This window comes from Triturus cristatus, chromosome 10 (genome assembly GCF_964204655.1).
Source record: "Triturus cristatus chromosome 10, aTriCri1.1, whole genome shotgun sequence".
In the NCBI taxonomy this organism is placed as follows: Eukaryota; Metazoa; Chordata; class Amphibia; order Caudata; family Salamandridae; genus Triturus; species Triturus cristatus.
Genome location: NC_140593.1, coordinates 644,244,503 through 644,269,596, shown reverse-complemented (window position 1 = coordinate 644,269,596; position 25,094 = coordinate 644,244,503). Strand labels below are relative to the sequence as shown.

At 44.8% G+C, this 25,094-nt stretch overlaps 1 protein-coding gene across 1 annotated transcript in view; it reads left to right on the top strand.

The window, feature by feature from the left end:
• LOC146789841 (cyclin-dependent kinase-like 4) overlaps positions 1-24,331 on the top strand; it is a 516,383-nt gene extending 492,052 nt beyond the window's left edge. The window contains exon 10 of the mRNA XM_085632203.1: positions 22,415-24,331. Coding sequence (XP_085488329.1) covers positions 22,415-22,516 — 102 coding nt within the window. The 3' untranslated portion in view covers positions 22,517-24,331. The remainder of the gene's footprint in view (positions 1-22,414) is intronic.
• Positions 24,332-25,094: the final 763 nt, after the last annotated feature.

The window sequence follows — 25,094 nt, the reverse complement described above, 5'->3', positions numbered from 1 at the left end:
AAGGTCCCTTTGTCCCCGCAGCCCCACAAACACCTGTCTCTGTGTGCGGGTTTGATTTTGTGTATTCAAACTGGCGTGTAGTACCAATGTGAGGTAATCTTAGTCAATGTCTCTGTGAGGGCCCTGTTGCGAGCTGTGTGGCGAGCATGATAGGCTATGTTCTCCCATTTTTTTGCACTTAAGGACCATCCCAGTTCCTCTTCCCATCATGCACGCCCTGCATGGAATGTGTGAACCTGGGTCCGGAGAAAGAGCGCGTATAATTCTGAGATCATGCCTTTGTCAGATGATTTAAATAGGAGCCACCTTTCAAACTGTGTCAGGCGGCGCTGCGCCTTGGCGCAATTGGAGGAGTGCATGATCCAATGCCTCAACTGCAGGTAATGGAAGCGTTCCACTTCCGGGATCCCATAGATATCCTGCATCTGGCAGAATGAAAGGAGGCCATCCACATCAAAGAAATGGCCTATGGAGCGGCATCCTGACTCTCTCCAGACTGCGAAATCCGAGGCCGTCAATCCAGGCGTAAAATCCGGGTTCTCACAGAGAGGGGATAGTGGAGACGGGTAAGTGATCAGACCTAGTGTTGCACTGGTGCTATCCCAGGCAGTTAGTGTTACCCGGGTTATAGGGGACATGTACAGACTTCTGAGTCTGTGTGCTTTCAGAAGGAACAGAATCTTCCCGAGATCGGTACCCGCCACCGCCTTATCCTGGAAGAGCCAGGGCTTCTACGATTCCGGCTCTACTCTACTAAGTATCTCAGTTGTGTTGCTTTAAAGTACAGTAGTAGGTCCAGGATTCCCAGCCCACCGGCCTCTGGACGGAGGTAACTCAGAGACCGCTTCCTACGCGGCTTCCGACCCTGCCAGATGAACTACGCTAATTCTGACTGAAGTTTAGCAGGCATACCCCGTAGAGGAGTAAGAGGCATGGTTTGGAAAAGGTATAGTATTTTGGGGAGGGCCGTCATCTTACAAGCCGCTATCCGACCCAGCCAGGAGACCTTAAGGTGTTTCCACCTCCCCAGGTCACTCCGTATCTGCCGGAGGAGTGCCCCATAGTTACTATCTATTGTTGCCGATATTGAATTGGCTAAGGTGATCCCGAAGTAGGAGATAGTCCTCGAGGCCCACTCCAACGGGTATTGGGACTCAAGAAGGTCCACCGTGCCCTGAGAGACCGAGAGGCTGAGTGCTTGAGATTTTGTGATGTTGGTTTTGAACCCCGAAGGCGCTCCAAAGGTCTGCAGTTCCTCTAGGAAGGCTGAGAGGGAGACAGTTGGGCACACTAGAGATGCCACCACATCATCGGCATACAGGCTGATAATGTGCCTGTCACCGCCGAAGGGAACCCCGGCGATGTCCGGGTGATCCCTGACCCTCTGTGCCATGTGCTCCATATACAGAGCGAATAATAGGGGGAGAGTGGGCAGCCCTGACGGGTACCTCTATGGATGGAAAAGGAGGAAGAGGTGAAGCCGTTGACCCTGGCTGTTGCTGTGGGGGGCGATAACAATTAAGAATGCGAGCCCTGCATCTGTCCCCTATCCCGAAGTGCTCCAGCACTTGGTTGAGATATGGCCAGTGGACCCGGTCAAAGACCTTCTCGGCGTCGACCGCCAGGAGCATGTATTCCCCCTGGAACCTGTTCGCCTTTTCAATAATGTGCAACGCTCTCTTGGTGTTATCGCTTGCTTGCCGATGAGGGACGAAGCCCGCTTGGTCCGGGTCCACTAGGAAGGGCATATAATCATCGAGTCTGTGGGTGATGATGCTCGTAAATAATTTAAAGTCAATGTCTAAAAGGGAAATGGGCCGGTAAGAGCTGCATCGTTGCCTGTCTTTCTCAGGTTTGGGTAGGACAATTATCAAGGCTTTTAACATTTCAGGGGGGATGGACCTGGGGCCTGAGAAGGAATTGAATAGTTTTGTAAGAATAGGGGCTATTGTGGGGCAGAAAGATTTATAAAAGATCGCTGCCAGCCCGTCGGGGCCTAGGGACTTGCCCAGCTAGAGGCGCGCTATCGCCGATATTACCTCCTCTATATGGATGTCCTCATCCAGGATTTCGCCCTGATCCGAGGTGAGAGCTGATGTGTTAGCCCCCTTCAGGTAGCAAGAACCAGCTTCTGGATCGAGCTGCTGGCTGTTATACAGGTGCTCATAAAAGTTTTGGAAGGCATTCTCTATATCTGGGCCCTCTGTGACCAGAGTCCCTGTGGGTGAGAAGATCTCAGAGATTCCTTGCTCATTGTGTTTGGCACGAAGAGTAGTGGCTAAGCACCTGCCGCATTTGTCTGCTCTGACATAGTAGGAATCATGCAGGCGAAGGGCAGAGTATTCTGCCCTGTCCAGGTCCAGTGCCGCAAGTTGAGCACGGAGGCTGGATAATTGGCGCCATACTCTCGGGGCGCCCGTCCACTGATGTAGGCGTTCGAGTTCCTTCACTGGTCCGGTGAGGTCCTCTCTCTTAGCCTTGCGCATTTGCTTATCTGCAGAGGATATAGCTATAAATTCCTCTCTGATGGCGGCATTGAGCGCTCCCCACAAGATGGCCGGCAATGTCTCAGGGGTAGCATTGTGGTGGAGGAAGTCATCGAGAGCGTGCTGGATTTGCTTTTAACCTCTGTGCGGTGCAGTAAGGGGATTCGTAGTCGCCAGGATCTGGGGGGCGTGCGGTCGGGGGCATGGAAAGAGATAGTGTCTCCGCCCCATGGTCTGACAGCAAAACTGTGTGTATCTCAACCTCCTTAGTGAGTGAAAGAAGCTCCCTAGTGCCTAAGAAGTGGCCCAGCCTGGCATACTTTTTGTGCGCATGAGAGTAGTAAGAGAATGCTATTGACTGTGGGTGTTTGGCCCTCCATAAATCCACCCCCCCTAGTTTTTCCAGACGTACCAGACCATCCGCAGACAGCACCCCCGCCTGGCCGTACCTCTGCGCCGATCTGTCCAGAGAGTTATCGAATACCAGGTTAAGATCTCCCCCCACTAACACTAGTTGATCCTCCGATCCCAGTGCCCTGTCCAGTGCTCCATGCAGGAACTATTCTTGTTTCTCATTAGGAGCATATAAATAACCGATCACAAGTGACCTGTCTGCAATGGTGAACCTGTACACTAGTAGGCGCCCCCTGATTTTGTTTACCTTCTGTTCAATTGCCCCGGAGAAAGAGTTGCTCACCAGAATCGCTACTCTTGCCGACTTTGAAGGGCTTGATGAGAAAAATTGCTGTGGGAAGGCCCTAGACTTCAGCCTATGACAGTCTTTGGCAAGGAGATGAGTCTCTTGTAAAAGGCATATATCTGCCTGTGAAGACTCTAGAAAATTAAGAATGGCCGTCCGTTAAATCGGATTGTAGAGCCCTCTTACATTGAGCGACAGAACTCGGATGTCCTTACTTGTCATGTATGGGGTGATGTAGTTACGGCTCTACTAGTCTCTGGGTGCTCTCCGTGCCCTCCATGCACCTCAAGCACCGTGTACCTAGAGGAATCAATACAAAATGTGCAGATAAAATATCCCCTGTGTGGGTGAGTGTGGACCCCAACAAAATACCTCGCAAAAAAACCAGCAACAACAGTGAAAAAAATTGAAAGATGAACAAATATCTAGTCCTGTGGTATGACAAAACCACATGGTGAGTCCATTGGGGGATGAAATGTGGTCATAGGCACGACTCCCCCCGCCCCGCTCTAGGTGAACATATCATAGAAACCGGGACCCAGTTTAGGGGGCAACAATTTTAGCCAAAGTGGAAGGGACCGCTTCATGGGCCACCTGCCGACCCTTAGATATCTCTTCAGGGTCCGGTTTAGTCGGGGTGCGGTGGCGCCCCACTTTCTGCCAACCATTCTTTTTAGTTTTTTGAGACAGTGGTGGCATGCCCGCTGGACGCTGCTCCTCTAGAAGTGCTATACCCAGCACTCAGCAGGTCTCCTCCAGTGAAAGTAGCTGGTGGAGCTTTCCCTTCCATCAGAAAATTAAGCGGAAGGGATGACCCCACGAGTAGGAGATGCCAAGACCTCGGAGGTGTGCCGTCGCCGGTCGGAATGACCCTCGCTTTTGCAGGGAGATGGCCGCAAGGTCTTGAGAGAGAGTAGGGGAAGGGCCCTGGAAAACAATGGGGTGAGAACTGCATGCTTTCTTAAGGATCTTCTCCTTCATGCACACAGACCAGGATGTCTGGTGGGGAGGAAGAGTTTTGCCTAGGGAGGCCCACCCTGTGTGCTCTCTCCAGTTGGATCGGGGACTACCGAGGGCCCCCCAGGATGTGATGAAAGAGCTCACGGGTAAAACCAAAAATGTCATCTCCCTCTGCCCCGGATGCCACTCCCCTAATTCGCACATTGTTCCTCCGGGAACGATTTTCTAAATCCTCCAGGTGTGCCTGTATGTCTTTGTGCTGCTCGCGGAGTCAGATGACTTCTTGCTGAAGAGTTTTCACCTCCTCCTCTCTGTTCCCTTCCTTCTCTTCCAGATCCACCACACGTTCCCCCAGAGCATCTACATCTCGCCGTGTCTCCTTAAGTTCCTGAGCAAATTTGCTCTTAAGGGAGTGAAGTTCATCCCTCAAGGAGGTGAACAGCGCCTCCATAAATGACCGGGTCACTGGTTCCTCCGCATTGTGCTTGGGCGGATGACCCGATCCTCCAGGAGGCACGGCCGCATCCTGCGTCCCGCTCCCCCGGGTCTGGAGAGGAGGTCCTTGAGGCGTCTGGCCACCATGGTGGGGAGATTGTTTCTGCCACCTGCCTGATGCCTCCCAGTTCTTCACGTTACAGTTTGCATGTGCCGGTACAAGCAGCACAAACACTCCAGGTCCCCCTGGCTGTGCAAAGAGATCCCGAAGCGGCCACTCACCCCAGCTCACTACAGCGTAGGCTCTGCCTGGGGGATCCACCGCTAGCCCCCCAGGGCTGGCGTGCAGCGAAGGTTAGGCCGCTTGGGTTTGTCTTTCGGGCTGTAGCGCTGCTTCTTCCACGTAGCCCAGAATCCGCCTCTCGATGCACCAAGGGGGGGCCCACTGTTCCACTGGACCTTCCCCTGCCTCCCAGCGGCAGCTCTGTTCTACCCCAGGCCAAAGTGCCCATCAAAAACCAGGGGGGAGGAAGCATGTGCAGGAGGGCGCGGGCCGCTGGCTTGATTCTCCCTGGGCTTAAGGCCCCGCTTCAGGCTGTCTTAGCCCCGCACCTAGGGCATGAGCAATGGGCGGAAGCGCCACCCTCCCAGGATGTTCACTTGGTTCTCTTTTGCAAGTGAGGGGGCAAGTGGGCACTGGGGTACCGCTGCACGTGGCCCACCTCCAAACCCTGGCAGCCGTCCCGGCCTTCCCAGCGGCCTGCTAGCTCCTCGGGCCCCGCCAGGCCGCACCCCATGAACTCCGTGCCGCCAAGTGGGCCAACTACGAGAGCGCGCTAGTCGGGCCGATCTGCACGCCGATGGGGACCACAGCAAAGCACTCCACTCACCATAGGGCTCCACTGGTGGATCCAGAGCCCAGCAGAAGTAGGCCCAGTCGAAGGTGTCCTCCGCTTCCTTCGGCGCTAGAGAGTCACTCCACCCTGGCCGGCCAGCTGCTATGGCCCTCAGGGCCTCACTTTAAGTGTGCTGTCGTCCTGGTACTCGAAGGGCTGCTGCAGTGCTGTGGGGTGCGCAATGTGGCCGGGCCTCATGGACATGGCCCACCCCTGGGAATCAGGCCGCTGAGGCTGCGACCCTCGCGCAGACGCGGCCTCGCTCTGGGCCCACACGTCTCCACCTCCACGCCTCCGACACCCCGTTGCCGGCCGTAGGACTTGGCCGCTGCTCTCCGGTGGCTCCACTCGCAGTTTCACCGCAGCCGCCCACACTACAAAGGACAGGGGACCGTCCAGTACTTTGTATGCCCCGTCTTGGGCCCAGGGAGCGCTGTGCGGGACGGCAGTTGGTAGGAGAGTCATCAAGGCATGATTTGCCTCTGCGCCATCTTGGCCACGCCCCCCTCAGTTGTGGTTTTAAAGCTTTCCCACCCAAACTGTCTCTGTCTAATTCTGCATATGCAGTTTCAATTATTTAGGGTAGTTCGTGTTCCTGTTCTAATGGACTGAACTTCCTTAGGCGTTGGCGGATGGGAACCGAATCTGCTTCCCCTTTAATATTAGCTAGTATTATGGCTGATACCTGGACATAGTTACCTAGTACCTTCATCCCTAAGTTCAGAGCACGCTCTGCTCCGTACTCGTTTTGTATTTGGCTTAATACATCTGGTATCACTGCTAATGAAGGAATACCATGAGTTCTGGTATATATGGCAGCAAAGACTGTACCCCAAATAGTACAGTCCTCTACTTGTGGTGTTATCCCCATGGGCAAGCAGATTGTTAGCCATCTGTGTTTTTCATACGGGGTAATACTCGGGAATACTGCCTCGAGCTGAGTTATTTTCTGAGCTACCCAGAATGGCATTTGTTCACATTTAGAGGGCATTTTGCCCATCACTGCATGTAATATATGTGGTGTGATTTTAGTTGCTGTACCCTGAGTTCCATTTATTGCAAGTATTGCTGGTTGGAAGGTAAATGTCCTCATGACGAATTGTGTCAAGTTTCTATAGATTTTTATTAAATCTTTGTGTTGTATGAGTAAGTCTGCCTGTGGCATTGTGTCAATGTCAGGATGTGGTGTGCAGGCCGCTAATATCGGCCATGTTGCTCCTTCTCCTCCGAGCGGGCTGAGTCTTACTCTTCTTCTTATGTGGGGTAGGGTGCCTTTAAACCAGTATAAGTGTTTCTGGTACGTGAGTGGAATCTCTATGTCCTTGAACTGACCATATTCCACTTGTGCATCTCCTTCTGTGGAAGAGTGAAATGTCTTTGTTCTTGTATTTGCTGCTGGGAATGTAACCCACAAATAAAATATCTCTGTTTTGTTCGATTCATGTGCCTCAATCACAAAAACTACTAAGCCACCCCTAGCTGATAAACCATTTTCTAACAGTTTCATGGTGACTATATGTCTGAATTTTTCTGCATTCGGAATTGCGTATATCTTCTCCTCCTGTGAAGTGCAAATTATCCACCACTCCCCCTGCTTTTGTCCATGCCTTCAGTCATTGTTTAGAGGAATAAGTATCTTCCTAGGGATCTAAGATAAGGTTTTTTATGCACAATTTTAGGAACAGTGTCCTTCAAGCTTTAATTACCAACAGCCAATAAATAGGATTTTTCGCCTACTCAGCTGTGGTGGAGTTTGTGCCCACCCACTCCAGACGTCTCTGGTGGTTTGTGAGTAGGGATCTCAGAGAATAGCACGACTGAACTACTCAGATTCTACTGTTAAATAAGTACCCAACTAACGTTGGGCGCCATGTTGTATAGTTCCTATATACCCTATACAGGATCTGCGTGTTCTGAAATAACATAAACTGTGAGTTTGGTGGCAGACTGGTTCTGAGCCCCCCAACCGGATACGTTAGCCTGTTTGCATTAGCTAGCTCACAGTGCCACTAGAATCTCCTCTTATCAGGGAGAGAATAGTTCTTGGCAACCTCAGAACATGACAACCCTGATCCCCCAGGATCGTGGAAACAATATACTACTTTTCGCTCAGTCACTCATGCTCACTTAGTTCTGTCTCAGAGATACACAGAATAAACAGTCTGGGTGTTTCAATAAGAATTTATTGAACAGTTGTTATTCTAGTGTAGAAAAGAATGAGCTGCAACAACCCTTAGACAGTAGCAGAGATATATGATTAGCAATACTACAAAAGTAAAGGGATGGTATAGCTCTACCATCTTGCAGTAATCATGAATATATTCAAGTACATAGAAAACAAAAAACAATAAGTGTGTACACCTACGATGCCTCCCTAACTAGATGTACCTAAAATGTACCTAGCATCTATGTAGGTGTTATGCCAAGAATCCCTCTAGGATCTAGTCCACCCCATTACCTGAGAATGAAAGAATGTGGGACCCCGTCCTGGTCTCGAGTTGGACACCCCACGAGGGATGTTAGACCACTGCTAGCTAGAGCGTCTGCATGCAGGAACCCCAGCGTCTCTGGTCAGTGTGTCAGCCGGGAAGTCGCGGTCTCCTCTTTCTCTCTAAGCAAGACATGATGTATATATACCCATAGGTCTCCCCAGGGGTCCTACCTTGCTGTGTTACTGTGTCAGCCTAATAGATGACGTCAGCCCTGAACTTTATACAGAGATATTATTCAGGAAATGTCAGTCCTGCTGTTAGTCCTGCTGTGCTTCCAAGAAGCCTCATGCATAATGTATGAGATTCGAACTTTGGAAAAACCTGCATTCTAAATGCTGTGTTGTATCTAGGTAACAGGTCAGTGCCTAAGAACCGTTATGTATGTAATGTAGGGAAGAATATAGGTGAAAGGTTGTGATGTTACCTGCGCCTATATAAGGTACCTATATGGAATACAACAGTACTATCTAGTAATTAAACTAGAAAGCAAAGGGGCATATCTGCTCAAGCACCTGTAAAATTATGCACACTGCCTTAGGGTTATAAAGCCTGCTGTAGGGTCGACTTACATATATTGCATTCAGTGTCTGTGGACATGGCACATAGGGTATGTGGCACGTCATGTTTTCACATTTGTGTGCATCATTTCACGCAGGCTGCTGTGGCAGTCTGTATTAATTTAGCAGTATGTCCCTTAGGCTGGAACAGTACATACTGCAGCCCTTAGGTACCCTCTTCAGAACTCATGTCTTAGGTACCAGGGGTGCCATTTACTAGGGACTTACAGAGGTTCTAAGGGTCTTCCCAATTGGGGAAAAATTGAATAGTTATATTGTTTTAGGGAAAGAGAACTGTCACTGGGAACCTGCTTAGCAGGAACCCAGTGCACTTCAGTAAAAATTGCATCAAATATCAGGCAAAAAGTGGGGGTGACCATGTCAAAAAGAGGCACTTCCCTATAGTATGGAATGCCCCAGTCCCCCCGGTGCCCATGTGGTGTCTCCCTCTGAAACACCTGGGAGGACACAGAGTTTTGTGAATCTCAGAAAGATCATATCAGACAATATTTTATAGAGAACCAGGCCATGGCTTCCACTAGGGAACTGGAATGGATGCCTTCAAGCTGGTCACCAGAGGGGTCTCTCTACAGGAGATGGCAGAGATACACAAGCTACTGGAAAGAGAGATCCAGGAGCCTGAAAAACACATTACCACTCCGGAGGAGGCTGTGACTCACGACCCCTCTAGAGTCCAGAGCTGAGCAAGGTCAGGACTCATCTCACTGTCCTACTAGAGCAGCTGCGCTGTTTCAACATAAATGCCTACGTGGCGAGGACGCATCAGGAGGAGTACATGTACGGCTGCCTCCTGGCACTTTTCTGGCAGGGCTCATTCTCCCCCTGCATCCCTGCCACCACCAGAGCCAGCATGGATGCCAATGTCACAGACCCTAAATTCAAACAGGCCATCCAAGACCTGGCCACAAACAAAACTCTTGGCCAGGACGGGTTCTCAATTTAGTACCACAGTGCCTTTGCCAGAAGCCTAGCACCACGACTGGAAGAGATGTACAACGAGATCCTGCACCTTGGGGGACTTCCCCTGTCTCTCCAGGTATCCCTCCTGGTGTCCCTCCCAAAGCCCGACAGAGATCCTATTGAATCTCCCCTCATACAGGCCGATCGTCATCCTTGGTGCTGGTTATAAACTCGTAGTGAAGATCCTGGCAAATAGCTCCTACCCGAGTTAATACATCCGGACAAAAATGACTTTTTCCTGGGACGCAGCACGCCCCACAATATTCGCAGTCTCCGTCATGCCCGAAGGTACCCACATGCAGCATGTCTGATAATGGACCTAGAGAAGGCCTTCCAACACCCACACCTGGGACTATCACTTTCGGGTGTTGGCCAAGATGGGGCTGGGGGAACGTCTCTTAGCGCATACCAAACTATTATACACTAACCCTACCTCCAGAATCTGCTTGGGCCGGCTCATTTCACCAACCTTTTCAGTGGAAAAGGGCACTTGGCAGGACTACCCATTGTTTCCCCTGCTGTCTGCCATTGCTGTTGAACCCTTGGCTCTCCAGCTTTGCTGGGTGGTAGCGTGGGGAATCCCCCTAGATAATGTAACCCACGTGGTGTCTCACGCAGACAACTTTCTTCTATACTTTCGGGACATGGGATAGACCTCACCCTCTACATGACACACTTCATACCTTTACACAAAATCAAAAAGGAGTGAAGCCCTAAGAACTCGAGGGATCTTAATAAAAAATATGTGTAGGACCCTCAACAGCCATTTTCTGCCTTTAGTATGTCTTTGGCCATCTGCGTAGTCATGATTGATGGCATCATCGGGCTTGTTGGCCTCCACCAGGAGGTAATCCCGGGGAAATAGTTGGGATCTACTTTGTAAAAATGTGAATACAAATTACTTCTATATCATAGACTTACATTTATTCAAAACATTTATTCAAAACAATGATAAGGGTAATGTTAAAAACAAAGGTGGATGTGTAATGTGTCCTTCACATCATTTTCAAAAAGGTCAAAAGAATGGTCTACATGTTTTAGCTAACATGCGCCCTTGCCGAGTCGATGGCTTTCACCAGGACCAATTTAAGGGGAGAAAGGATAATCCCTCCTTGTTTTTTATATTACACATGTCAGGTGGATTAATATCCCCTGGATCTGATTATTCCGCCGGTTGTATTCATTTAAGCAAGTGAGAATGCATCTGCTCTCAGCTGTAAATAAAAAGAAAAGTTAGTTCACACATAATGCCAGACATTGTGTAATATTTCTGGTTTTCATCCTATAAATGTGTAACGTCTGATGTTAGTTATGTGCCCTTTATGATGGTTGCATTATTTTAGTGTGCTATTTGCATTTAGTAATCTATAATAATCTTGTGGCTCATACGGGAGGTACAGCATACCTCAAGTCACCCTTCTGTAAGTCAAAAGGGAGTAAGCACCCTCTAGGAATTGGAGTGCCCTCCTCGAGTGAATTGCTACTTTTAAGGTATGTTATGGCTTACTACTCCGTGCGTATACGCGTAGTTTATGCTCACTCGATGTTTTATAACTATTTGGCGCTTTCCTTACTGTTTTTACGTTGCTATGAGTTGCTACGCAGTGGTATTAATCTGCCATTTATAGCAGCGGTATTAATTTGTGTTACATAGCTGTGAATTCTTTTTGACACGATTTTCAATATAATTATTGATAGCGGACTACTTTTATTACATCGCACTTATCAACTGAATAATATTTGTTTAGATAGCTAACAGCACGGCTCACTGTGCCCTGTGTTAACTCTTTCTTTTAGACCGCTTGACGATTGTATTTATTACTGACTCTTCCATTGGCGTATGTGATCTGGTCAAGTTAAGTTGCCACTTGCTGACACTATGTTTGCCCGGGTACCCTTGTAGGGTTACTATCATAATGATTGTCTTATAGGGTGCTTACTCCCTCTTGATTTACAGAAGGGTGACTTGAGGTCTGCTGTACCTCCCGTATGACCCACAAGATTATTATAGATTACGGGTTACATATGCATACATTATGACAGACTTTCTATATTGTATAACCTTAGTGCTGCAGCATGGGTTTTAAAATATGTAATTGTGCTAGCCTGATGGCATATATTTGTTGACCAAACTCTTACAGAGAGTGTGATAGAGAGAACATGAATTTACGTTTCACAAACATTGATTGAACTCCAACTAGGTTTGGTGATACTTTCATTTTGAGCTATTTTTGAATGTTTAAATTAGGTGACCTGATATGAAATTCTGGATTTGGGGTTGATTTGGATAGCCCACTGCAGCTTTCATGGGCTCTTTGGTCCCCTGCAAGTGAGTATGTTTGAGGATTATTAGCTGATCCCGACGCATACTGTGCGATTAGCTGCGTTAATATTTGGAGGTGTCATTGGTTTAATGCTGTCTCATTGCGTCTCTTATTATGCTTTATAAGCCATATTGGTTCAGGCTTTTGACGCTTTTGGATGAAATATTTCTATTGCCCTACATTTCACATTTCTCATCTACATCGAGCTACTACGTATTTTGGTGAGTGCCTGCCTGAATATCAGATGACTATAGAGTTTTGCTGAGGTATATGTTACATTCTATACATTGACCTTCTTTCTGTCGATCTCACTTTCCCAACACGGTGTTGCTTTGGCTGGTGTTCTTTCTGGTTTTGACCTTCTTGGACTCTTTTTTATGCACATTGGTTGCACTTTTCCACTTTTATAATTTACACGGTGAGGTGATATTTTTAATTAAGTGTGCTGACACTATTAGGTGCCAGATTGGACTTTTTGTCGTCTCTTGTTAACATGAGCATGTCAATTTTGGTTAGGGGTCTCTGCTCATTGTATGCTCACGTTATTTGGGTTTATTTGTTGTCCTTTACAGACATGTTTTTTGTGAAAAATTCTGTATTGTAATATGGGCTTTTTTGTGTTAAATGTTCTAGCCCTGAAGACGTCTGTGGTTGACTCCACACTAAGACGAAACACGTGTTGGCTAGGACCTGGGTTGAAGTGTGTTTTAAAGAAATAAAGAAGACAAAGAAGAACTCTTGAGACTACTATTGTTGTGAACTGTGCTTATTACTGTAGACATTTATTGCTCAGGATATTACTCTTTTGCAACTTCTTTTAGACTACACTATTTCCTGAGGGCAGTTTCCTACATATCAACAACTACGGCATACTTGCCACAACCTTTGGTCTGCACGTGACCACGAACCTCAAACACACCCTGTCATACAAACTCTCCTACACATGGGGACTGGGCATCATCTGATAACATGGATCTGAAAGGCATATGGGAACATACTGGGACCTCCCATGTCGTTCTACGAGACAAGTGGGAGAACGATTTCCCGGTTCCCGGTTCGTGTAGGGGTCACGTGATTAGTTCAGATAGGTCAGCTCATATGTTTCTGGTTCGTGAGACGGCCATCTTATAGTGTGGTTAGAGGCAAGATTCCTCTTCATAAACTCAATCACTCTCAAATCATGCTGGTACGGGAGCCCTCAATGTCAGCCCAATCGAGCTATTCTTTCATATATATCCTATTGTGCATAAGGATATATTTATCTGATATCTGGTATTCGATTGTAACCACTCCGTGTCCATAAAAACACCACCTATGTGTCCATGGTGTAGTATAACCACTCCCCCATTACCATGTGGGAGCCAGTATCATGCACTCGATAATATTTACAAGGGTCGACTCACGCACATCTGATTAAGTGTATTGTGGTGCCATTCCATTATCCAATATACACTTTGACAATCTCATCACACAGTGCAGTTGTACTCACAGGGTGCAGTGTGGTTAATAGACCCAAAGGATCATGTATGTGTATAAAGGCCCTGGAATTGTTGCAGGAGGACCTGACCAGGGTGGGTTCATCTATCACTTAAGGAAGCCCAAGGTATGTCATCATTAAGGCCATGCTGAGCCGTGGAAAGACGGTGCATCCACTGTTGTTCTATTCTAAACAGTGCGTGTTGTGTGATTTTAGGATGGGCTTCAAGGACAAGCCACTGTAAGGATTCTGGATTATGTTTCAGTTCTTTGTAGTGGGTGTACATCTTAATCGTAACTCTCTGGCATCTTATGTTGCTCTTGTGCTCCGTAATTCGTGTCCTGATAGCTCTCATGGTCATCCCTACATATTTCTTATTGCAGGGGCACACCACCATATATATATGCAATTGGATGTGTTGCAGTTCGTGTGATGTTTCAAAGTCCAGGTAAACGTGTCTGAGAGTGTTATCTCTTTGTGGCTCTTGTTTGTTCATAGACCGCACAGGTACCACAGGTGTAGTGCCCGATAACAGGAGGAAGGTCCCAAAGTCTTCTTTGGACCTTGTTATTCTCAGGTCTTGTGTGTATTAGGATATCTTTCAAGTTCTTTTGAAGGCGAACCTAGGTGTGGATATCTCCAGGTCTGCTGTATTCAAGAGGCCCCAGTGTTTCTTAATGAACCCCTTAATGCATGTGGAAACTGGTGTGTATGATGTGACGCATGTCAGTGTGTCAGTATGTTCTTTTAATGTTGTTTGTAATAATGCCTCCTTGGGATTATTCTTAGTGCTTTTGACGGAGTTCCTGACCAGACGCTCTGGGTAGCCTCTTTGTCCTAGGTTGTTCTCCAAACCTTTGGCCTCAGTTCTGTACTCTGTGAGGGTACTACAGTTCCTCCTGATGCGAAGGAACTGCCCAAAGGGTAGGTTGTATTTTAGGGCCCTGGGGTGGTGACTATTATACAATAGTAGACTGTTCCTATCAGTTGTTTTTTTGTATAGGGTTGTACTCAGTCCTGTGAGGTCAAGTCTCAAATTTAAGTCCAAAAAGGGTATGTTCGTCTCTGAGACTGTATGCAGGGGCGGCTGGTGACATTTGAAAGTGGTGAGGCGTAAAATGATTGGCATACTGCACCACAGCGAGCGAGCAATCCCGAACAACCTAAGGGGGGTCGGCTGGTTCTCCCCCCGAGAAAATTTTGAAAAAAGAGTGGACAAATGGTGCATTTTCATGCACATTTGAGAAAGCAGGAAGGTTAATAAAGCAATTGTGAAAGTGCAGTTATTACGTTAATAAAGAGATGTCATATAACATAGATAGCTGCTTATTCAAGCTTTCTTTCACCCCATAGTCCAGCAGGGTCTTGATACAAGACAGATAAGAGAAAAAGCAGTGTGGTCCTCGACCAGGAAGACACTCATATTTCGTTGGTAAGAAGTCAAAAGATTGGTCAAATTGAAAACCTGAAATGCAATATGCAGTCCAACAATTTGCAAGTACATCTCATCTATGTTCAACAAGCCATGTTTTACCCATGATTGGAATTGTGAATCACCAAATAAACTGACCTACTGCAATCAAAAGCAGAGGGCCTCCTCAAAAAGTATGCCCTTAAGAGAGTTCTCTCATCTCATGTCCTCTCTATATTTTCTCTGGAAGTTGAAAACTCATCACAGTCTACTGCACAAACCTGAACCCTTCGGCATATTCCAAAACCAGAACTCATTCTTGGCCATTTAGTTTGGAGCCATTCATACCAGGAATACAGAAAATACCTTTAAATAGAGTAGAAGGAGCGCTGAAATGTTGCTTAAGATAAGATGTACACACTAAGTACTATGGCCAAGAGCACGTAATGTTCAGTCAACAATAGGCTTAGGAAATACCAACCATTCAGAGAGCACCTACAGTCAAGATCCTTCACCTGAGACTATGTGCTCCCAAAGATGTAGTGATATGTTAACACTTGTACGTAGACTTGCCTTCTAACTGATGTAAAAGGTGAAGGATCTTGACTGTAGGTGCTCTCAGAATGGTTGGTTTTTCCTAAGCCTATTGTTGACTCTTTCTTCCCCTCTTCCTTTTTCCTCTACACTGTCTCTATCTGTGCTTTTTTCCCTCACTTCCATTGGTCTATTTCATCACCTAGAGCTCAGTTCCTCGTGGCGAGTGACTTTGTAATGGGTTTTGCTCAAGTACATTCATTCAATCTGTTCTTCGCTCGGACATTCCTACACTTGCTCAATCACACATTCACTCTTTTCTTCCAGATTCTCTCGCTTACTCTTTTTGTCTTCCGGATCTAGTGATCGAGTGTCAGGACCCTGAGCTCCGCTGCCATAAGCCCCCGGAGTTTGTTTTCTTCTCGTGACTTACTGCCTCTTGGGGCTAAGGGTCTCCAATGCCAAAGACGAGTAAGGTTACCCAGCGGGACTGTCAGTTGCGGCTCGCAGGGTGGGGGCGAGCCTTTGCTCAACCCTCGCTCTCCTAATGGGCATGCGCCAGCCAGAGCAGACACTAGTGCGCATGACTGGGCACGGCGCGAAAATTCGCTCACCTTCCCCACTCGTGCGCACTTGTGCTGCTGCCTGTTGCCCCATGTCCGTCTGACAATCATGTCAGTCAACATGACGCCGGACCGCCCACCCCCTTCAGACTCTGAAGGGGGTGGGCGGTCCGACGTCATGCTGACTGACATGATTGTCAGTTCTCCCTCGGCGTCTTTGAACTTAAGTAAACTGATTCAGTTGACTTAAGTTCAAAGACGCCGAGGGAGCTGCGGGCGGGGGGGCTATGCTCCAACGCCCTAATGGATGCACCGCGGCAGTGTATATGTGAATCTCAAAAATTCATTTTGTGTGTTCACCCATTGGCAGAATTCCTCACACGTCGAGAGGTCGCCTTTCCAGAAGATTAAAATATCATCGATAAACCTTTTCCACAAGGTTAGGTTACTGATGTAGGGGTTGTTCGTGTTCATGATGCCATTTTCTTCAAAGGTGGCCATGTATAGACAGGCCACGCTTGGGGCGAAGGTACTTCCCGTGGAAGTACCTTGTGACTGATGGCACAGTTGGTCCTTGTATTCGAAGAAATTTTCAGTCAGTGCCAGTGTGGCACACCCCATGATAAAGGAAACCGGAGTAGGTGAGGTCCAGTTTTCTTCCATGAGTGATGATTCAATGCCCGTTAGAGCGCCATGTTGGGGAATGTTCGTGTATAACGCTTCTACGTCCAGTGGGACCAGAAGGTTAATCTCATCCGTGCCCTATACTTCCTCTATGATACGTAGGATTTCAGTTGTGTCACGTACAAAGGAAGGAACTGCCTTTTCAAAAGTTAGTATTTCAGGGGGAATCATACCGTTGCTGGGGGTGAAGGTAGGGGGGTTTCGTAGACCAGAGTTTCCTGTGCCAGTATGGGGTGTATCATGGAAAAAGGCTTTGAGACTAATTTTACGGAAAAAACCTGGATCTCACAATTGTCTCTGAACCTGTCAGATCTAGGAGTTGGTACATACCCTAGTCCTTTTTCGAGTACTCTTTTCTCAGTTTCAGTTAAGGTTCTGTGTGACAGGTTGACCACTTGTTCCTTTTCCCCCTGGTCCTGCTCCTGGTCTCTACTGTATGTGCTCTTTGGTCTTGCCACTGTCACTGCCCTAGTTCCGACGGAACGAATTCCCCCTCCTCTCTCTCCCACCCTCAGAGTCACCCAGTTTGCACTCACAAACAGGGGTGACATGGTTATTGATTTTTTATTTCTCTGGCACTGAGAAAAGAGGAACTGCATATCTTTGGGTATTAGCACTAGACTGGGTATATATGCTGGACCTCTATAAAAAGCCCTACAGTCCCTTCTTTTGTTGGTTGATCGCATGCACGGGCGACCCCTGTGGGACACTAGGTTACCAAACAGTGTGAAGTACACTGATTGGCCCGTCATACACAAGCTATCTCCTCCCTCTTCTACCGGATAAGATAGCCTGGTGACCTACCAGACATGGAGGACACCCAGGGACTCAGTTTCAATGATTAATCTGTAGCCGACATATTACAGAAAACAGCCTCCCTCCTAGGGATGGGAGGTAGTGTGGCCTCAGGGTCACAATCAGAAGACTGGACTTCCTTAACCTCAATGAAAAGGGAATGGCTGAAAATCACTAGAGATCTTCTGGTGCTTATTATCAATACCGCAAAAAGACTGGCAGATGCTCTACTTGCTAGGATTCAGGCTGCTGAGGGGGCTTTAAAATCCACTGTCCAGGTGCTTTGGTTTAACTTGAGGTGCGTCTTCTGCAGTCTGATCTATATTTTCTAACTAATAGGTGAAAAAGACTAAAGCATTCACTAGCTCTACACGACATAGGCTGGATTCTATCCAATCCTGCCCATCCCCTACATTCGCTAGAATGCTGTGCCTCTCACTACCTATTCTGAGATCTATGGATATCTGTCCACTTGATTTGTAATTCATATAATGGTGATCTTAAGGCAGGGATAATACTATCTTCATCCTATAATAATTTTCTCCCAGTCTTCTCTGCTGTTCAGGCCTCTCTTGATCGTATCAAATTTAATTATAAACCATTGTTCCCTCATTTTTCTTCTGGTATCCCTATTTCCTCCTCTTCTCTGGTCTATGATCTTTTCTAAAATATCCATCTAATTTCGGTGGGATCGTGTTTCTTTTCTACCCAGTGGTATACTAGTGGGGCATTCTCTTTTCTAGTATTATTGGCTGATCTATGCTCGCACAATCTCTGCCTGAACTCTCTGCCAGTTTTGCCTAGGTAGCATAGGCCACAAGGGCAAAGTAGAAGATGTATAATACTCTTACTTCTACAATTATTGAGGGTTGTTAACTTGTGTTTTGATCCATTCAGAGATACTTCTTTGGTCACTTTGCACAGGTTACATATGCTACAGTTACCAAACTTATGGTTACCTATAGCTTTGCCACCTTCCAAGGTCGTTTGTGTTTCTACATGATCTTCTCTGTATGTAAATACCAGAGAGTTTCTCAGGTTTTTATTTTTCCTAAAGGCATACAGAGGTTTGGGAAGTCCATTCCTCTCCTCATCATTGAGGATTTTCCCTATGGGAAATTGCATGTGAAAAATTAGTTTTGGGTCCCCCCCTTCTTCTCGGCCTCTGATTAACAACTCACCTCAAAACATTCGAAACAGCTGCTGAGGTGAGTGGCAAACTACTATTGAAAATTATGTGAAGATTTGTTAAATGGCGCAAAAGTAATTAGCAAAACCCCACAACGTACTGTGACGATCGACAGTAGGTATATATATATATATATATATATAGATAGATATATATATATATAGATATATATATTCCAACGCACCCTTTGTCTCATAAATACAGGTTCCAAAACGCTCTGGCTCACTTTAAACTGCTTTATTGTGGCTGGGGTAACGCTTTTCAACCATCACAGCTGTCTTCTTCACAACAAATGCCCAACGCCATTTTGTGCTGTTTATACCTCTCTTTTTTTATTAAATCAATTCTTTTGTTGTGCAAAAAATATAACATTCATTACTTCGTCATATCGCAAAGAAATTACATTTGTTCCTTGATTCAATTTAAACTTAGAATAAAGTATTATTAATTGAAAAAATATATATGAAAATGCAATGCACATATAACCTGAATGGTTGCACAGTTTAAACACAAGTTGCTTGATAAATTAACAGATAACAATAAAACAGTGACTAAATTAACATAAACAGGTGACACTGAATTAAAATCAAACAATGTGACCTATTAAATTCTTTTGCAGTTGGTGGCTTTCTCCACATTAGGTAGCAATTTTTCTCAAATTCCATTTTTGCACACCTGCTCTCCTAGCATATATTTATGCTGTCATCTCCCCATTAATTTGTTCTCACCCAACCTTCGTTAAATGTAGATATAAGTGCAACCAGCAAGAACAAAATACATGTTGTTCACACAATAGAATGAAAGTGCAAAATGCAAAACATATTGAAGAGCGCAATTGCCTCATTTTCATCATTCTCAATTACTGGAAATGATTGTAAAATGAATATCAAATTGCTATTTGTTGTGCAAAATCCGACATAAAATGTTATTATTGTTTTTTATCCTATATTGCGCAAATTTGCGCAAATTAAAATGGGACTCAAAAAATGTCATACACACTGCATACACAATGTGACATTAATGCTGCCCCGAGGAATGATGAAGTGTATCAAAGGCCAGCGCCTGATATTCCAAAGTACAGTGTGCTTATGTGGGATAATTTTAACTACCAACTAGTCCATCAATTTATAATCATAAAGTGTCTTGTGCCCAAAACAAATCGTTAGGATTATTATTATTCTTCCTTCAATATCATATTTCACACTGGCCTCAATTCTAAACATGAATCAATTGATCTAAAATCATAAGTGGATATACAGATCTTCATCAATATTTAACCCTGTTGGAATCTTTGGATTGAATCTAAGAATGTGTTTTGATTCCAATTGTCTCAGTCAGTAGTCCCTGTTACCCCCTGTTATTGGATTTGGCATTTGATCTATCACATAATATTCCAAATTACTTCCATGAATTTCTTCAAAGTGCCTGGCCACTGGGTATGATTTGTCTTTGTTCACAATTGCCCGTATGTATTGCAATATTCGTAGATGTACCCTCAGAATTGTACTACCTTTGTACATTTTCTGGCAAGTACACCTCAATACATATACAACAAATTCACTTTTGCAGTGTAACACTTGTTTAATCTCTCAAAGACCATCCGCAAAAGGTATTGGCAATCGTGTAGTGTTCACCCCATATTTGCAGGCTTTGCATCTATGGAATTTCTTAAAGCCACCCCTGCTTGTGAGCCAAGTTGTTGCCTGTTGCATTTCTGGGCTATTCACTACTAGATCATTCCTCATTGATCTTGCCCTACGGAAAACTATCAGAGGTTTATTGTGAATCTTTGTGCCTACAATAGGGTCACTACATAATAGGGACCAATGCTTTTGAAAAATGTTCCTCGCTTTTCCATGTTGGCTACTGTAACCAGTAATGAGTCATAACTCTTGCTGACCTTCCTTTCTTGGACAATCTGAAAATAATCACTGATCTCTTGTTTTGAGATTTGCTTTCAAATTTTTCCCTTGTAGTATTTTCTCATTGTAGCCACGAGCAGATAATATGTCTGTTAGATCCTGTTGAGCATGTTCTAGTTGTTCTGTCCTACTGCACTTTCTCCTCATGCGAAGATTTTCGGCATACGGGATACTGTATTTGAGGTTATTGGCATGAAAACTTTGTACATGCAGAATTGTGTTTCCAGCAGTACTTTTTCTAAAAGTTTTAGTGTGCAGTTCATTTTATTCAATTATACAGTTAGATCTAAAAATTCAACTGATTCTGCATTAATATAGGAGGCAAAGTGGAGATTAAGTTAATTTAAGACTGTTTTTTCCTCGTCTCACATTCTGGGTGTACAGATTTATGCTACTTCGCTTTTGCCCACACGGGCTGGATCCTACTCTCTCACACGAGGTATGCCTACCCATGTCAGGACACTTGTCCTGTTGTGCACAGTTGTCTAGGCAGACATGTTTCTCACATTTCATAGGGAGATTCACAGGTAGTTGTCTCAGCATACAGTGGTATCGCATTTTGTGTTTACATATCCACTTGGCTTTCCTTCTTTGTTTCTTTGCTTACGCTCAAGCTATATCCATACATGCCAATGTTTACAATGCTATAATGTATTTTACAGTTACTATTTGACCATTCCATCATGGCTGCCATTGTCACTCGATACACCACTTCCTTTGTACACATACCTTGTGATGTTATTTAAGCCAATCATGTATCATGCACAATTACATGTAACCAAGACTACGGCTGTAGTCGAAACGCGCCGTGTAATTAAACGCTTTTGCAAGCTTAACTTTGACTCTGATCCCTTTCATCCTGAGAGCACTCGTACCTTGGACTTTTTGTGGATGTTATTGTCGGTACGCTCTGCTGGCGTGTGCGCCACTTCTCATGGGTCCTTGTGATACTTGAAGGAGCTACTTTGGGGAATATACATATATATATATTTGTCATTAAATACAATCTCCTGAGCAAAAGAAAACCTGTGTGCAACCCTTTTTTCCTGCGTCCTGAAAAACTCAAGAAATACTTTGAAATATATATATATATATAATATATATATATTTTTTTTTTAATTATTTTTTTTTATCTGCTTTAGAAACCTGTTACATATTTCATTTATCTTGCTCTTAATGTTTACTCTTTTGTATACTGTTGCTTTTTTTTTTGTTCAGCTGTGTCACCACCTTAATGCCATTATGTTAAAGGTCATGTGGCAGGACCTTCGCTAACATCATCAGGGTATGTCATCAGTGAATGAACCTTTGGATGATATTACTTCCGCTACCCCAAGCATTTTGGTGAATTGATGCCAATAGCTTTCTGGGGAGCTTTCTCAATTAATTTACCTGGAGTCTCCTGTGAAATGTAGGGCCTTGAGCAACTGACCCAAGATTTAAAACGTGTCTGTATAGTGCCAAAATATACAAACATCAAGGTCTTTTTAAAAACATTGTTTTCTGGTCTTTTGCAATGTTGTACAGTGCGGATTTTTCCCCCTTAGGCAGAGCCAAGTTTCAGACACATTAGGGGAACTCAAGTTAACCTGAAGGACTTTTGTACTCAGAAATTCTGATATTTTATGTCCTTTGGAGTTGACAAATAAGCGTCCTCTTGCTTGCAACATCCTTTACTCTTCCAGAAATAGTGTTTATATCCCAGGAGAGTCATCCTGCCATCCTTCGCCATTAAGATTTCTGTCATAAGACTTGTAAATGCTATAATGAAAAACAGTCAAGATCATGGAATGTGTTTAAATCTTTTTAATCTCAGAAACAACCAATGGGTCAGTGTTTGTCTCCATAGTCTGTAATGTTAAGTGTGGAACACCGATCCGCTGTTAAGAATCTGCCTACAGTAATGCTACATGTCTATCTCTGTTTTATGTATGTGTTCCTCTGCTATTGCTGATAATAAAAATGCTGTTGCAAATGTGTATTTACCATGTGTTTAACCGTATCCTAGAATCAGCTATTGCCACAGCTTCCAGGGAATACCACCTCTCCAGCACCTGAAGGGAGGAAGCCAGTCCGCCAGCAGAAGTTCGATCACCTACCAAACATTTAGGGAGCACATGCTTCCAGAAGGAATTCATGGATCTTTACTCAGATGTTTCCGAAATGTCGTGTACGAATCATGCGCAGTCCAGATGCAGAAACCGAGGGGGTGACTGCTGCAGTCAGAAGTTGTTTCATAAACAGAAAGGTGGAGACCGAACAGGCCTTATCTAATACATCAACCGAATCATTTATGGACAGTTAATTTTTTTTTTATGTATGACCTACTTCAACTTGAAACTGGGGTTCCTCGCTGTACATCATCTGTTAGGAACTATTTAAAAACTAAGAACAAAATTAGCATTAGATGCAGTTCTGCAATAATGGACATGAGAAACATGTAGCATAGATCCCCAACAAAGGACCTGCTAAGTGGGTCAAATGGGGGGTGGGGCAACAGAAAAAGAGAAGGTCTGAACTTCAAATGAAAATAGAACTGTTGTTGAAGAGCATATTAAAAAAGAAATCACCACCTTGGGACCACAAAACTTTTTGGGATGCTTTTAAAGGACATAACATTACAGACCAGGCATAATATAAGTCTGTGGCTGTGGTCACACGTTAGCATAGCATTAGTCACGGTTTGCCCCGCAGCACTGGGTCAGTATTGATTGATTGCTCCCTTTCTATTGCAGTACAGACCTCTAAACTGCCTTTTTGCAGTGATCAACATCCAAAATCTAACAGATTGGTCTTTTATCACTGTTAACATATCAAAAGATGTCAATAATCATCACTTTGTTGGATATTGAAATTACTTGTGCTTCTGCTAATTGTTGTTCCTAAGCTTGTGCTTGGCACAGTCCACTGTCTCTCTTGTTTTAAGCAAAGTCCTCAGACAAAGGAGCTGAACTTTAAATGTTTCACCATCATTGTTATAACCCCAATTATCAGACACAGAATCTTTTGAAGGACATTTCTTTATCGTCAGAAAGATCATGTTATTATTCCAAAGACATATATTGAGTGTACACCAAAAAATATCTGGGGCCATATTTAGCAAAACTTTCACGCAACGCAATGCAGCAAGACACCTTGCATCCCTGGGTGAAAGAGAGAGTGCATTCCCTGCTCCTGCTGGTGGGATTATGTACCCTTACTCCTGAGCCTCCTCCACAAAGTCCCATCTAATAATCCCCTTTTCAAGAAGTAGAGTTCCCCATTGGAAGGGATTGACCTCATCTGCAGTACTGATACACCCAAGGTATTTAAATACATCTTCCATATCTCCCCTTTTTTTTCTCTGCCATTTTCATGACCTTGTAGATGGTATGAAATGACACACACTCGATTATCCTGACCTGTCCTCTGTGTAAAGAAATGCCCTGTTGTGTTGTACATTAAGGGTAGTAGATGTAAATCTTCGGTAGTGTGCCCTGTTTGCCTGAGTAGCACTCATTGATCCCTTAAGGTTACCACCTGAGGCCAAGAAAATTGTAAGGTTGCTACATTATAATATTCATCTATGCTGCAGTATGAACAGAGGAGGTAACAATGGTGAATGGTTGGCTTTTCTTTAGTTTTTTAAAAATATGTTTGTTCTGTAAGGAAAGAACAAAAGGAAGTGGGAAAACCCACTGAGTACCTCGCACTGTTCACTGTGCGGGACAAAACCCCTAGATATGTGTAGTCAAAATACAGGTTTCAAACACATATATCGTTAATTGTAAACCAATAGTCTGGTGTTAACTGGCAGACAATTTAAACCTTAAATCTAAAACAAGACCGAAGATATTTCATTGTCACATGTATATTGTTGGTTTCACAATATATTGAACAATAAACGAAAACATCTTATGTACATTATACAATTTTTCATTAAGGAAAAAAACGAATCAAGCAAATTGCTTTTATCTTCATAGATGTTGAAGCCCAATGCATTTCGGGATTTGAAGTATCCCTTCGTCAGGGGAAATCTAGAATGTAAACAAAAACAGTAGCGTATCTCTAAATGAAAAATGATCAGTTTCTTAATACAAGTCTATCTGATGGTGCATGGGTAGGAATACATTTGCTTGGACAATGCATGCTGTGCGATAGTAATGTTAATGGGTAAGTATGCTGGAAAAATAGATGGTGTATACGAAGTCAATAATCTGTTCAAGATTAAACGTAAAGGAGCCCAGAGGTTGAGATGGGGCTTGTCAATTAGTAGTCAATGTGCACCGTTCGTATCGAAGTAGAGTTAGCAAGTGCAGTAAAGAAAGCTGTGATGTTTTCCAAATCCCGTAATAGGGGGGCGGTGACCAAAGGTAAATGATCGTATCGACGTAGAGTTAGCAAGTGCAGTGAAGAAAGCTGTGATATTTTCCGTAATAAGGGGGCGGTGATCAAAGGTAAATGATAACCAACCAGTGATAATGCCTGAATAAAGTGATGAATGTTAATGAACCGATGAAAAGAGTGCAGCATGTGCACCTCAGTGTTGTCATATTGTGATCTCATGGAGTCGGGACGTGATGAGGGAAAATATGAATGGTAGGCTCACCTATTGTATCCATACTGTCGGATGGTACAAGTCAAGATAGTGAACCAGTAATGGGCTCGGGCGCAAGTTCTTGGAATTCTATAAAAGAAAGCAGTGGTAT